Source organism: Seriola lalandi, unplaced genomic scaffold (genome assembly GCF_002814215.2).
Source record: "Seriola lalandi dorsalis isolate HSWRI2012SDOR001 ecotype SW California unplaced genomic scaffold, Sedor1 jcf7180002054971, whole genome shotgun sequence".
Taxonomy (NCBI): domain Eukaryota; kingdom Metazoa; phylum Chordata; class Actinopteri; order Carangiformes; family Carangidae; genus Seriola; species Seriola lalandi.
Genome location: NW_019525522.1, coordinates 1,167,347 through 1,181,660, shown reverse-complemented (window position 1 = coordinate 1,181,660; position 14,314 = coordinate 1,167,347). Strand labels below are relative to the sequence as shown.

The 14,314-nt window shown below is 40.0% G+C and overlaps 3 protein-coding genes across 4 annotated transcripts in view; 2 read left to right on the top strand and 1 right to left on the bottom strand.

Annotated features, from left to right (window-relative positions):
• Window positions 1-1,644: 1,644 nt before the first annotated feature.
• polr1d (RNA polymerase I and III subunit D) lies at window positions 1,645-5,477 on the bottom strand. Its single transcript, XM_023395933.2, has 5 exons — window positions 5,363-5,477; window positions 4,699-4,796; window positions 4,251-4,327; window positions 2,419-2,501; window positions 1,645-1,929 (listed from the first exon to the last, which is right to left on the bottom strand). Exons 1-5 carry the CDS (start codon window positions 5,399-5,401, stop codon window positions 1,882-1,884), a joined length of 345 nt encoding a protein of 114 aa, XP_023251701.1. The 5' UTR covers window positions 5,402-5,477; the 3' UTR covers window positions 1,645-1,881.
• Window positions 5,478-6,282: 805 nt separating this feature from the next.
• vamp7 (vesicle associated membrane protein 7) lies at window positions 6,283-10,675 on the top strand. The gene is made up of 8 exons (XM_023396030.2): window positions 6,283-6,418; window positions 6,834-7,011; window positions 7,784-7,841; window positions 8,277-8,414; window positions 8,606-8,696; window positions 9,072-9,139; window positions 9,222-9,314; window positions 9,645-10,675. Exons 2-8 carry the CDS (start codon window positions 6,866-6,868, stop codon window positions 9,708-9,710), a joined length of 660 nt encoding a protein of 219 aa, XP_023251798.1. The 5' UTR covers window positions 6,283-6,418; window positions 6,834-6,865; the 3' UTR covers window positions 9,711-10,675.
• A 2,293-nt stretch (window positions 10,676-12,968) lies between these two features.
• mtus1a (microtubule associated tumor suppressor 1a) overlaps window positions 12,969-14,314 on the top strand; it is a 26,464-nt gene continuing 25,118 nt past the window's right edge. Inside the window, exon 1 of one of the 2 annotated variants that reach the window (XM_087170995.1) lies at window positions 12,969-13,458. The gene's annotated coding sequence lies outside the window, so the exon portion shown is untranslated. Of the gene's footprint in view, window positions 13,556-14,314 lie in introns of both variants that reach the window. The other variant, XM_087170994.1, reaches the window with a different exon arrangement.

Below are 14,314 nucleotides of genomic sequence, written 5' to 3'. Positions count from 1 at the left end.
TTCTGAACAAATATTTTAGGTCTCGAGCTCATGCTTGATGTGGTCTTGGATATTTGATGACCCTGAGTCATAGTTTGTATTTGTATGCCAGTGTGATTTTGTTTGTGATGTTCTCCCTGCCTGCCTGAGGGTGGTGCTGTTCACCCGTTGTGCGTTTTCTTGAAGTATGTTGAGTTGAGGGCACACCTGCCCATGCCGGCTTCGCTTAGCCGTTTTCCTGGCTCCCAACCAGAACGCGCCATGCTGCTCTGCCAAGTGATTGCCGATTTAGTGTTGGACTGATTATTGATTCCTGATCTTTGTTGTAAATAATGTTAATATCGACTAAAAGGGCGGCCCTGGTAGATGCAGCTGTTTTGTTGATGCATACTTTAGTCTTTTATTTAGTATAGCTGTCTTGTTTCTTTGATGTCTAGATAAGTTAGTTGTGTTGACGCTTTATTGATGAATAGATCAGTTCTGCTGGACTGCAGTCTGCTGTGGCACTGGTCATCCTTGGGGGTGGGGAAAGGAGGGGAGTCATGTTATGTTCAGGTTCCCTTTAGGCCATGCATAATATGGAGTTTGTGAATTTCCCTTACACAGCCAGCACGATCATTTGCAGTGTGTCAAAAATCATTTTGAACACTTATATTGGCATTTTGAGTCCTGTCATCACAGCAGTATTTCTTCAATGCTGATCCCAGGTGACCTATTACATTTAAGTGACTTTTAAAAAGGAGGATTTAACACTTTCTTTGTTTCACACATAAAAGTTATTCAGCAATGAAATGCATCCTTATTCAGTCCAGTACACTCGGGGGTTTTGCTGCTACAGCCTCACTTGTTATAATAATGATCAGTAATTTATGGTGGCCTATGTTAGCAAGCTTTTGATAGATATTGCTGAGTGACTGACACTACAGAGAGGCAAATTTTATTCCTTCCGACAAACCCCGGCAACATTTCCCCAGTACCAGTCCTGGTGCTGAGCTAAGTTAAGCCAACCAACGGCTGGCTGGCTGTAGCTCCACATCGGAGCGGTATCAATCTTCTCCCGGTAAGAAAGCGAGTAGGCATACTTTCCCAAAACGTCAAACTGATTTAAAGACGGCAGATCAACCGGTTCTGTCATATGAATAAAAAAAAATTGTATGTTTAAACAGATACTATTTCCCATGGTGGACATGCAGTTTGTCAGATATGAGGCATAGCTCCTGTTTTTCCTCAAATTCTCTTTTGTACGCACAGAGGCAGCCATGCGTGAACATGTGGTTGACATAGGGATATAATTAACCTCAAATAACTTTCACCTCATTATTTACACTTCTCTCTCTCTGTCCTCTTGGCAATGTATGAAGTCCCTCGCACCACATTCCTCCGTTAATCAGGACATTCTAGCTTCCACTTCTTCGTCAAACACGGCTTCAAAGGACAGATGAAAACAATCTGGTGTTTGAGAGACTCATCGTTTTAGGTTTGGACATCCTTCAAACAGTGCTACATGAATAATATGAAAATAAGTATTACAGCACAAGTAAAATGGCTGGATGATTGCTGTTCAAAAATCTTTCCATGAAATCTCACACCCCCCCCCCCCAAAAAAAAGATAAAAGAAAAATGAAAGTCTTTGTTGACCAAGTGATTACAATAATTCAATAAAGATGAACTCAAGAACCCACATTTATCATACACAATAACTGAATTTGAACACAATACAAAAAGAAAACTGTACAGATGTTTGAATGTGACATGATCCAACTAGTGTGAGGGGTAGGAGAAGTTGCCATACCGCTCTCTAGCTCGTAGACACGTAGAAAAAGGACATATCATGGAAACTAATTTTTACAGTTTGGAGGAACATAGTCCGACAGCTCCACAGTCCCATATACATGATGCTCGTCATTCCATGGGCTGCTCCTGCCTCTCTTTGAACTCATTAACTCTCGCCTGGAACAGAATAAAAGAACATGGAGTCAGAGCTGGAGCCGAAACAGCCTGGAGAGTGTCACATTAAATAGATGCCAACTGAGTCACCTTTCACTATGTGACTTTTATACAAGAGGCAACCATATAACTCAGGGTTTCTTCCTATATCCCTCATGGAAATAAATTCATTCCATATGTGGAAATTATGTTTCTCTTCCTGCTCGTCTTCAGCTGTAGAGAGGTTAGAGCCCTGGGTTAGCTGCTAGACACCCAGTCTGATGGGCAGAGACAAGGACCCATTTTTTTTTTTTTGCTGGTAAGTCGACACAAAATTTGAGTTTTTGCATTTTCCGTAAAATGGCCCAAAGCTGGGTTGCATTATGTTCCACCTGAAGCCACTTATATGAAAATAATCCTCACATTGACATACATTTATGCATCTGAAATAACTTATGTATATGTAGTCATGTGCTGACTGACTGAGTCTTGGAAATGGGCATGCAGGCTTACCTGAAAGGTGTTGAGAACATGTTGACAAACATCACTGAGCTCATTCAGACCCCTCCGTAGAGGCTCTGTGGCTGCAACTCCCCCTGAAACAGACAGCAGGTACCTCTGAAGAAATATTACTATCGTGGTGGTAAAATGTACAAAAACAACTGAGGTCGTTTTTCACATGCAGCATATACTTCCCAAACATTTCAACCTTAGTTTCATCAGTTCAGAAAATATTTTTCTTGTAGCATTGGAGAGTCAAGGTGCTCTCTGGCACATAAGGTGCACAGTGATGAGTTTTTTTTCCTTTTGGAGAGCAGCAACATGAAGCATGGTGTCCATGAACCATGATTTGCATATGTGAGGCTCATGAACACAGATGTTAACCAGCTCCAATAAATACTTGTTTTGCTCTGGGTTTCTTTTTTTTATCTCTTACTGATCATTCTGCATTGTGCCTTTGGAGATATCTCAGCTGGGCGCACACGTGTAGGGAGAGTGGCCACACTATTAAGTTATATTAAGTCTCCATTTGTAGACAGTTTGTCTGACTGTGACTGGTAAGGATCTAAACTCTTTGCAGCTTTATGTAAATCAAAAAGTCTTAATCTTTGGTCTTCTGAGACCTCTCTTGTGCGAGGCATGGTTCACATCAACAGATGTTTCTTGTAAACAGAAAACTCCAAATATTCCAGTGTTTTGTTTTGGTTTTTTTTATATATATATAAGTGAAAGCAGCCCTCACCCACACCTCCAAATTTGATTCACTGATCGGACTCCAGGTTTGATACCTCTGACTGACTTTTGTAAATGTAAATAGCCGAGGGATTCACAAACCTTTTTGTGTTTTTTATTCAATATGAACAAGAAGAATACAATGATTTGTATGTTACAATTTAGCAAATGCTACAGCTTATCACTGCCAGTGACTCATTATAAATAGAATACATAGCTTTCTTTGGATGTTAAATTAAATCAAACAAGTGATGGTGCTTGAGTACCTTGTTATGGTCATCTAATTGATTAATCAAAAAATGTGATACTAAAACCAAATGAAAATGAATGAAAAGGATTGTCAGCTGCAGCCCTAGCCATCTTCTCCCAATTGATGTGGAGAACTTCCACCCACCAATTTTCAGTGTGGTCATGGTGGGGAACAACAATAACAGAAATATATCTATAAATACTGCTGAGTATCTGAAAGCACAGAGGAACCAGGGTTTTTCCTAGTGCCTGAAAGGTAATCGTGTCTTGCTGTGATGAAGCTTTGAGGAAAGATCCTTCAGGCATCCTCAGACTTAGTTCAACAACAAAAACAAAGTTGTTTTCTCTGTCTTGCAGAGTCATTTCATGTGATGGGGCTGCTGCTATCCTTTGGCACATTGTGCAAAGCGGCTGACATTAGATTTTTTTCTAACAAGGGAAAAGATTATAGTTCCCTGTGGACAAGAACAAGAGGCTGTGTATGCGCATGTGTGTTACTGAAAGTCCGTCACTGGCTTTTCTTCTTGGGCTGAGTGGACAAAGTGAATGCACAAGACTCCAGTCAACATGTTTACATCTTAACAAGAACGCCTGAAAATGCTTAACCTGAAGCCTCCTACATGTGTACACTACCAATTAAAAGTTTTCCAACATACCCATTTTCCAGTTTTTATTGAAATTTACAGCAGTTCAAGTCCGATGAATAACCTTAAATGGTGCAAAGGTCAGCAGTAAACTGTCCAATGAGAGAAAAAACAAGACTAAGACTTTTGACTGGTAGCGTATGCACACATAAACAAACCTTGGTTGTTAGAGGAAGAAAAATTAGATGATGTGGTGGTAGTTTACAGGGTTTCTCTCACCTCGTGTTTGAATGCGAAAGTTGATCTTGCTCTCAGATGGATGGGTGATAGTGTAGCCACAGAAGTCAACATCCACGCTGATGGAAAACAGGAAAGTGAAAGTGAGATTTGGTATCACTATCATCACTGTTTGCCTTAAAATGGGTGGAGGTGTGATTACAGGCTGTCAACTATCAACTCTGACTGAACAAAAACAGGTAACAAAGAGTCCCTTGCTAATATGATCATCACAAATTGTCACAATGACCTCAGTGAGTTGTCAGGGGGGAAAAAAACAGTCCTCTCTAGCTGCAATCGCAACACAAATGGCACAAATTAAGCATCAGTCATATTCTTTGTACATGCGATAGAGGGTTTTTTTTAAGAATACAAATAGAAAAATAGTTCAAACCCTATGACCATGACATGTTGGTTTAAAGCAACAGTTGGAAAAAAAAAAACACTCAACTGTTTCATGATCATATATCTGAGGGAGTTTCCCAGTGTATGGTCTTCATCATGCAGCACAAATGTCACACAGCCCTCATCAGCCCCATCAGCTTGGACCTAAAACACAAGAAATGTTTATTAGAACATTAAAAACATTATCCAGCTCAGTCCCTGGAGATAAGTGAGTGGGAAAAATAGGTCACACTGAGAGGGAACTAGTATGCATTGCCAGCGAATTCAACACTTTTGATCTCACAGATACTTATTGACAATCGTCAGTTGAACATAGTGAACATCATGCTAAGAGACTGAAGGAACATTTGGGTCTGTTTAAAGGCTGCCCCCCACTGGAGAAGCTCTGAGCCAACTACGGACTGAAGAGGAAGCCGATATTAAGTACAGTGGTTCACCTTACAGCTGACGTTAACCCCACATAACAGCACACATCATAGTCCACAGATAATGCTGCATTAAAGAGAACAGCTTTGAACGTAGTTTGGGTTTCATGTGTTTCAGCTGTTTTCTCATAGCTAGCCACTGTGGCTACCCACGTGTGGAGTTTGAATGTGGTCGAAATGCTACCATTAGCTTCTTTAGTTGATTTTTTTCAGTGTGAAACAACTGTAAGGAAATATTAGCTGTATACAATATAAAAAAAAACATAAAGCATTTTCGCTTCTTACAATCTCCAGCACTGGTTTCTTCTCGCCTTCTCCAGCCATGCTTCAACATGCCGACTCGGTCCGTCAATACAAACGTCGTGGGCTTTTGGTCCTCTCCGCTGTCTGACAGGCAAGAGGAAGCGCAACGGGACTTATCCTTGCGCAATCGGGATTTAACCTTGCCCCATAAAAGGTGTTTTTTTGGTCTATATTTGTACAAAATATGTTACAGGTTGTGTTATTATGGCAGTAAACATGAATAAAATATTCAGAAGGATAAGAGAGAGGTACAATAAAATTGTCAAGTGATCCATTTGTGGCAGTCACTAGGCCAGACTTTTAAAAGTTTAGATATACAACCTGGGCCACTTTTCTGAAGTAAAAAAAAACAAAAAAACATATATATATATATATATATATATATGTTTGAGCTGAGTTTGACAACAACATGAAAACATTAACCAATATATTAAGCAATATATTGATCACGACTGCTATGCCAGGGGATTGAATAAAGTTAAGAGATATCAAATATAATAATTCATAAACGGTTTCCTGTAAAAAATATATTTTTACTAGCTCCAGTTGTTGGCTGGCTCTTATGTCATGCTGCTTTCAGTGGGCTTATAAATGTAATGTATATGGTATTGATATAAGGTATTATCTTAATCTTATTAAGAATCTATTTCCGTACTGTGAAATATAACTGAGTCATCCATGGACATCACGCTAGTCGCCTGTCAGACCTCAGCGAGGGCTTAATAAACGCGATTCATAAAGACTACCGCCATGACGTAACGTGAGTATGAAAACATGTGACGACAAGTCTACATAAGAGGAAGTTGAAAAGTGTATTTCGAAAGGCGAAACGATACAATTGACTACGAAGGGCAAGGGATGTGGTAAGAACTACATTACCCAATAGGAGAGTGAATTGGTTTCCGGTCTGCAGGTCTGGGTGATTTGCAAAGCCGAAGTCACTCGGAAGGGATTAGCTAGCTTGCTAGCAGCAGAAACGTCTTCAGATGTTGGAATTTGCGCTAAATGAGCTACTTTGATCAGTGCTGACATATCAAGGTATTGGATTTATTATTATACATCACTGTTAATTACGTTAGCTCCGTAGCTATACACGTTAATTGTTACTATGTTAAACAGCCAACCTAACGCCGTTATGTACATTGGTGAACAACATTATTAGCTTGCTAGCTTGTTGTTTGCCAGCCACCTTAATCTTGCTTTCCTTTTCTCGTGACAGCTAGGACCATATAGGTAGAATTGGTTCAGGGCCTGCTAGTACTTGGATTTCTCTTAGTTACACACATTTACTCACACAACTTCAGCTCCTTCATCTCTCTCTTATCTGTAACATCAACATCAAATGTTTCACCAGAATCAGTTTTTGTTCATCAATCCTCTCTTTCCTCAGCCCATCCTTCTGGCCTCTGGCCCCACCAGTAACATCTCACTCTTGTTGCTCTTGTGTTGCCAGCTGGTATTAGAGGTGCAATCCCAGCTGTTGCCATGGCAATCCTTTTTGCTGTGGTGGCTCGAGGAACCACCATCCTGGCCAAACATGCATGGTGTGGCGGGAACTTCCTGGAAGTGACTGAACAGATCTTAGCCAAAATCCCCTCAGAGAATAACAAGTTGACTTACAGCCACGGCAGGTAGGACTAACACATACTTGCACACTTCCATGCACATCTACACACCTACATCACACAACAGTCAAGCTGTGACTACAGTTGACTTAATCTTTTTCAGTTTGGAAAAAAAATAAATCTTACAGATTTGTACTAGTGCCAGAAAACAGTCTACACTGTGTGATTAGGAGATTATTTCCACAAGGTGTTGATGTAATGCACTCCTACAACACTGTTATATTAACTTAATGCACATTCGGACCCATTTGAAACATTTCTAAAATCCAGGTCATGGTTTATCTGGCCAAATAATTGTGTTTCACCTGCAGAAATCTTACTATGTTGTCTGTAACACAATTATCTGGAAAAGGACTATGTGTGAATTTACATTAAAGTTTCTGAAATCAGATGACTACAGAAAGTGGAGAGTAATGTGGTTATCAAGTGAATATGAACACATTGCTGGTAACCAGTCACAAAAAAATCAGATATGAGAGCTTATGGATGTTGAACCACAGGAAATCACTATCTAAAGCAATAAAGTGATATCAAATGCCACCATAATGCGTCCTCATTCAAATGTCTTGGCAGTGACGAGAGTAAGGAAGAATACCTTGTGACGAGTGACGAGAGTAAGGAAGAATACCTTAGTTTTAGAGCCTATTTCCTACTGTTTACTTCTAGTTAATGTTTACCAAGACATTTTGCAGTGCATTAAAAACAATTTAAAAATCAACTCTGTGTTTTCCACTGCATATATGTAGAACTGACAAATTTTCTCGTTTTTCTTTCATAGCTATCTCTTTCATTACATCTGTCATGACAGAATCATATATCTGTGCATCACTGATGATGTAAGTATAATATTTTCATGTCTTTTGTTTTGTTTGTCTTTTGTGGTTGAAAAATAAGCCATATACTCAAGATCCCTTTAAATGGTTTTATTATGCAGAATGGAGCAAGATTTAATCAAGAAAGGCACTTAATTAAAATTTTGTAACTCTTCATATAAACAAGACCTTAGAAGTAAATGTAAGCCACCAGAAATGGACAAATATATAATTTTACTGCAAGTTAGGGCTGCCAGGACCTGCAGGTTATATGATGGAAGGGTTTGGTCATTTTTTATTTTTTATACACATAAATCTGGCCCATAAGAACGGGAAACCACAACAGTACACTCACTGACACATTGTTACATCATAGATAAAAGCCATTTTTCATTTCACTTGATATTTAAATTAGTGTCTATTTATAATTTATATATGTTTTATCCTTGTGTGCCAAAGGACTTTGAGAGGTCACGTGCATTCAGTTTCCTTAGTGAAGTCAAGAAGCGTTTCCAAACAACATATGGGTCACGTGCGCAAACAGCCCTGCCCTACGCCATGAACAGTGAGTTCTCCTCAACACTGGCAGCTCAGATGGTGAGTATGACAAGAGCCTGAGCATATTGAGCAACATTTTGTTGTGAAGGCTCTTGTGACTGCTTTCTACTTCTGTAGTCTATAAAAAAACACAACACATATACAGATTTAGTAATCACAAAATACACTTGCATGTCCTTGTCATTTCCCTCTTTTCCCCTACCCTTCTCTGTTTTTATCTCTATTTGTAGAAACACCACTCAGACCCACGCGGATCAGATCGTGTCACTGAGAGTCAGTTGCAAGTGGATGACCTGAAGGGCATTATGGTCCGCAACATAGGTCAGCTTCTCATGAGTCTCCTCATACAGGGATGAGTAGTACATGGTCGTTATTGATATGGAGCTATACTAATGCCCAATGTGATAATTTGATTGAATCAGAAACAGCTTTCTGTGTGACCGTGCATATTTTCATTCTTAAATGCAGTATGTTGTGTTGGCATCTGTAACGTCTTCAGTATCCAGTGCCAGTGAAGCACTGGTATTTATTGGCCATAATGCCCAAAGCAAATGTTCTGGCCAAATAATTATATAATATTTTAACACTCTGTCTCAAATGTCAGTCCAATTTAAACCACTATTTGATGTGAATCTCATTACACTGGAACTTTTGTGTATCCCAAAACAACTTTGGCTCTCTTGTGTCTTTTTACAGACTTGGTAGCTCAGAGAGGAGAGAAGCTGGAATTGCTGATTGACAAGACAGAAAATCTGGTTGATTCTGTGAGTTTAAATGCCAGTTGTTTTGTCCTGTTCGATGCATTATATTTGGCACTGATGTTATTTTCTCTCCCCCCTCCTCCAGTCGGTCACATTTAAGACCACTAGTCGTAACCTTGCACGAGCCATGTGTATGAAGAACCTCAAGCTGACTGTTGTCATTGTGCTGGTGTGCCTGGTGAGTACAGCCAGATACTACTGATATTCGGTGAGATTGTTATTAGCTGGATACAGTGTAAATGTTATATTCAAGTACGGTGGATTATTAGTTTAGTCCTGTCAATGCTGAGAAAATGCCCTTAGGTTGAAACAATGCATTATTTTTTTGTCTTTAACATAAAAGAATAGCCATATTCCTTAGTTACTACTGCTTACATTTTCAGCTATGAACATCAGGCTCCTGTAAAACTGTTTGACATTGACTGCAGAAATTTCCCCTGTCTTGCTCACTATATGATTAATCAGACACGTGTACAGGTAGTGAACTTTATCTCTGTGCTCTTTTCAGGTGGTCCTTTACATTATTGTCTCTGCTGCCTGTGGAGGCCTCAAATGGCCCACATGTGTCAAATAAGGGGAAACTATGGATAAAAGAGAGGGAGATAAAGGAAAAAAGGATGAGGAGGAGAAGCGCCTGTTCAACTATGCCTGCCAATGGACACAAAAGGAAACACAGCTTTCCTTGCTTTACTTCTCTAGCTTCATTATCCCTAGAAGGCACGTGCTGCTCCTCCTCCTGCCTCCTTCCTCGCCCCCTCTGTGATTGTGTGCACATTGACTTGCCTTCTGGACAGGGAGTCCCACCTCATACCCACCTAAATGGACAGCAGCCATGTGGCCTAAAACTGATGTGGAACAATTATCTTGTCTTATTCTAGTCTGGTACATTCATCCTGTCTCATGCACTTAGTGGCCTGATGTATCAGTCTGTGATACTGTCCTGCACCTATCTATGTAATTAATCCATTCAGACTGATACCAGAACGAACCACACAGATAGCAAAAGATTACTTTGTTATTTTCCTGCTTTTCCTTTTATGTCAAAAGAGAAATACTGGACCTGCAGGCATTTAGAGTATATTGCAGATCCACCTAGAGTCTGGTCCTTTATATAACTGAAAACTAATTTTTGACAAAACTGATGCAGTATACAGATTTTCCGATTTACATTACGTTTTATCACCAAGCACAGTAGCATCTTCTAAAATGGTTGTTGTAAAATATGAGATGTGATCATACCAATAAATATTGTATATTTGGTTGATATTACTAATCCAAAAGTCACAATGGATCTTTTAAGTCAAGCCTAATTTTTGAGAAAATCACTTTCTCTTTCCCACCTGTGGACTTGATAGGAGGCTTAATTTTCCCTTTACCTTTGCTAGGATATTCATTGTGCCCATATGTTCTTTCTGTTAACACAATGCACTTTTTACATTGTACATACATTTGCTTCCTGGTATCATATGGTTTATAACCATGTAATTATTTAATTATTGTACATTCAGATTTGAAATAATAAACTGATGGTATCAAGTGGTTGATCTCTGCAGCTGGAAAACGAAATATTTGGCTTTCATTTCCCCTGCTAAGAGAAGAGCTGAACTGACCGATAAATGCGGTTAGTCTTTCATTAATTGATTGAAATGATTTCAGTTATGATTAGCTGGCTGTTGTAAGTAGACGCCAACTCATCACGCCGTGTCAAAGTTCAAGCAACATTTGTTAATCGCTTGTGCGGGAAAATGTGAGTATGACCAGTGAATGACACATGACAGTGAAATTGGTTTGTTGATGATTCCCCCCGAAAAATGAATCAACCAGGTGAAACTAATTGTTTATTAGCACCGTGACAGCGGCGCGCTCCCGTCTGTGCCGCTCGCTCCTTAGACAGGTTAAGTATTGAGTTTTCTCTATCAAACTACGGTTTACGAATTTAATACCGTAATGTACGTCTGACAGATGGTAAGGCCGTTTATCATATTTTCTCCCACATTACTTAACTACTTAAGTTGTATACTTGAGGTACCAAAAGGTTAGACCTCCTGTCAACACAAATTAACGTTAGCTTTGTTATTGTTTGCTTGATAGCTAACATAAGCTAATTTAATTGATTTTTTTGGTCAACTGCTGTTTGCTGCTCTCCATTTTTGTTTTTCAACCGTTGAAATTCATATGTAGTTAGTGTTAGTCCGCTGTGTTTCTAACTATGTTAAAAACTAACCGCTAACTTTAGCTAATACCTGGATATTTTAATATCGTACTCTCTTATTCCCTAATCGTTTTAAGTGTCCCAGAGTTGTTGTGTAGTCTACTGTGTTTTAAACCATTTGTGGATGTTAAAGTATTTTCTTTGCTATTTGTAGCTGTATCCTATGTTTACTCCATGTCTAATTATAGACCTAACTGGGCTGGAAGAGGCCTCCCACTGGGATTATCTATCACCTCAAGGACAGGGCTCAGTATGTTTGTTGAGTGCATGCATCACTGTAAGGGATAAATAACTAATCACACATCTGACATACCTTTGTTTTTCGCTAGATGGCACAGGGCCACAACTATAGCCTTTTCCAGTTCTTCTTGCTTAGACCAGACTGACTAATATTCTGACTGTTGAAAGACATTGCCATTGTTGTGAGCGGGCTCATTGGTGTGGTTTTGTGCCCCTGTGCTTTACAGAGGACAGCCTTGTCCTGTGGTATGCTGGCTGGAATCCCCCAGTTTGACCTGCTGCCCTGCTGCAGTGTTGGGTCACTCTGTGCTTGGGCTTTTGTCCCTGCTGCTCATAACTGCTCACTGTGTGATACTATATGTCCAGTCACCCAAAGGCAAGGAAAGGCCATTCAAGGCTGCATGGTGCCCGTGGGCCTTCAGAAATTGTTGTGTTGCACTGTTCTAATGCTCAGTCTGACTTTTAAGTGTCTAATTCTATTTGAAGGTTGTAACTTGCATTCGAATTCCATAAAGGAAAACAGAGGTACTTTGTGAGACCCTGTATCAAAAAGTTGCATAATTTGTTTACGGTTCATCTGAACCAGTTTCAAAATAATCCCATTTCATTGTTTGACAAGGCAGAATGGTTCTGACTCTCAAACTGCAGGGTCCAATTCACAGCCTGCATCTTGGCCAGCAGAGTTTAAAAGTTTAGAAAACAGCTGGTTTTCTGAATTCTGCTGAAAATTGACATCACTTCTGTATTCTTGTTAAACAACTGCACTTTGCACTAAACAAGATGTTGCAATGCTTAGATTACTTATTAACTAGCCACTAAATTGCTGATTTTACAGGATATAACACTTATTTTTAGAACTCTCTTAGTACCATGATTTACATCTTGTCTCTAGTCAAGATTAGACTGTAGTTTCCAGGGTCAGGACCCTTGTATAGATTAAGCAGAAATAGCGTGGGTCTTAGGGGTCTTAGATTGTAGTGTCACACCACTGCTGTAGTGTCAGGATCAAGTGTCAAGCTGTTTGTGTACAACGTGAGGCCATGTCATCAGAGAGTGATGTCAGTGAAGGAACATCAGAGAACTTATCAGCTACACCAACATTGCAGTGTTGCATGTGTTGCCACCCAGGAATAAGTGAGCTTCTATACAAGTTGTGGTTGGTTTCTATAGTGTAAAACTGTCATAGTGCAATGTTGTCCTGCACCTAGGCCTCTCGTCATTCTGTTCCCTTTTCACTTATCCCTTACTAAAAAGCCGCCTGATCCATTCCCTCATAAAAGGGGGACTTTGGCTGCTTAGCAACAGTGAATGCCAACTCAGCCTGGTAGGCCATGGCCACTCCCCCTGCACTGGGCTCGGCATGGATAAGGTAACATATTGCTTTCTTCCTTGCTCCCACTGTAAACTTGGGAGTGGAACTCTATACTGAGCACAGTCCATGGCTGGGTGTTGACATGGCTGCAGTGGGGAGCAGTGTGCAGCAAAGTCACTGTTGGTGTGTGACATGAGGACTCATAGGATAGAGTGCTGATCCACTGCTGCAATAGGCCTACTGGACATGGTCATGTTAACTCAGCGATGGGAGGAAAAAACAGAGTCTAATGCCTACACTGGGGGCACACTCAGCCTGTGATATTACTGATGCACGATTGACTCTGAACACGAGGAGGAAGGAGTGGTGGGACGGGGGCTGTTGGTGTCTGGCTGAAGCAGACTTGCACAACACTGCCTACTCAGTTGGCTGGATTTAGGGCTTTGGAAGGAAAGCAGTAATGAGATTGTCTCTGAGAGAGTAAAATGAGCCGGGTGAACCTGCAAAAACGGAGTGATCTCTGACGTGATACACCAGGCAACAGTGCTGACTGTGGAGGTAATTTCTTCCTCACGGCCATTACTGAATGGAGACAACAAGAGTGGACATATTAAGTTAGTCCGTAATATAGTTCATCACTTTTTTTCAGTGAAAGGTAAGTGTTATAGACATGTTTAAAATTTAATTTTTTCTTTGTATTTGTTGGCCCAGTCTCTTGTAGCTTGAATCTTGCAGTTTTATTTTCCATAAACATTGTTGGGGTCATGGTTTGTCTCAGGTTCAGTTCTTTACATAACAAAACTTGTCCAGTCACGTTTTAACCAGTAAAATCACTCCTCTGCATCATTATTTTATGTGTGATGTAAGATACTGCAGTGGCCTGCAATTGACTGTTCTTGCCAGGGTTCAATGTGCACAGCAGTTTGCCAAGACTTTGATTGTAGAGATTGTAATGTACAGCAAAGTGTGTTGTTTCTCTGCCTGTTAAACAAACATTATTCATCCAAATTTGGACTGCTGGCCATGTTAATAACAGCAGAGGTGCTCTAATATAACTTACCAGTACTAGTGTTGACATCTGGTAATTATAGTGGTATAGAACCTAGGTTCTGTTGTAAATTCTGATTGAGTCAATGTGCTAGAAGAAATTAGTAAAGGTGGCTGACATTTTGGCTAAAAACTATGTAATGATTGTTTTGTGCACCTCAGACTAGCTGCAGCTAGCTCTAGTATTGTTAGGTCTCAAGTGACTAAAGGTGTCTTTGACTCTTAAACTGTTAACTTATGTTACACTTAAAGTAGAGCCATGTTTGCCCCTAGGGAAAGAAAATGTTTAGTTTGACACCCAGGACCTTCAACTGCTGATTATGATTAGATATTGCTACCAAAGAATCTTCTATCTCAGCAGTAAAAA

Bases quoted from the DNA above. Each gene is read 5' to 3' on its own strand.
- polr1d (XM_023395933.2), bottom strand. From the start codon at position 5,401: ATGGCTGGAGAAGGCGAGAAGAAACCAGTGCTGGAGATT. The intron at 4,328-4,698 runs GTTGAGTGTTTT...GTTTTCCATCAG, and splicing joins AGATATATGATCATGAAACA to CGTGGATGTTGACTTCTGTG. The intron at 1,930-2,418 runs GTAAGCCTGCAT...ATTCTGTTCCAG, and splicing joins ATGTTCTCAACACCTTTCAG to GCGAGAGTTAATGAGTTCAA.
- vamp7 (XM_023396030.2), top strand. From the start codon at position 6,866: ATGGCAATCCTTTTTGCTGTGGTGGCTCGAGGAACCACCATCCTGGCC. The intron at 7,842-8,276 runs GTAAGTATAATA...TGTGTGCCAAAG, and splicing joins ATCTGTGCATCACTGATGAT to GACTTTGAGAGGTCACGTGC. The intron at 9,140-9,221 runs GTGAGTTTAAAT...CCCCTCCTCCAG, and splicing joins CAGAAAATCTGGTTGATTCT to TCGGTCACATTTAAGACCAC.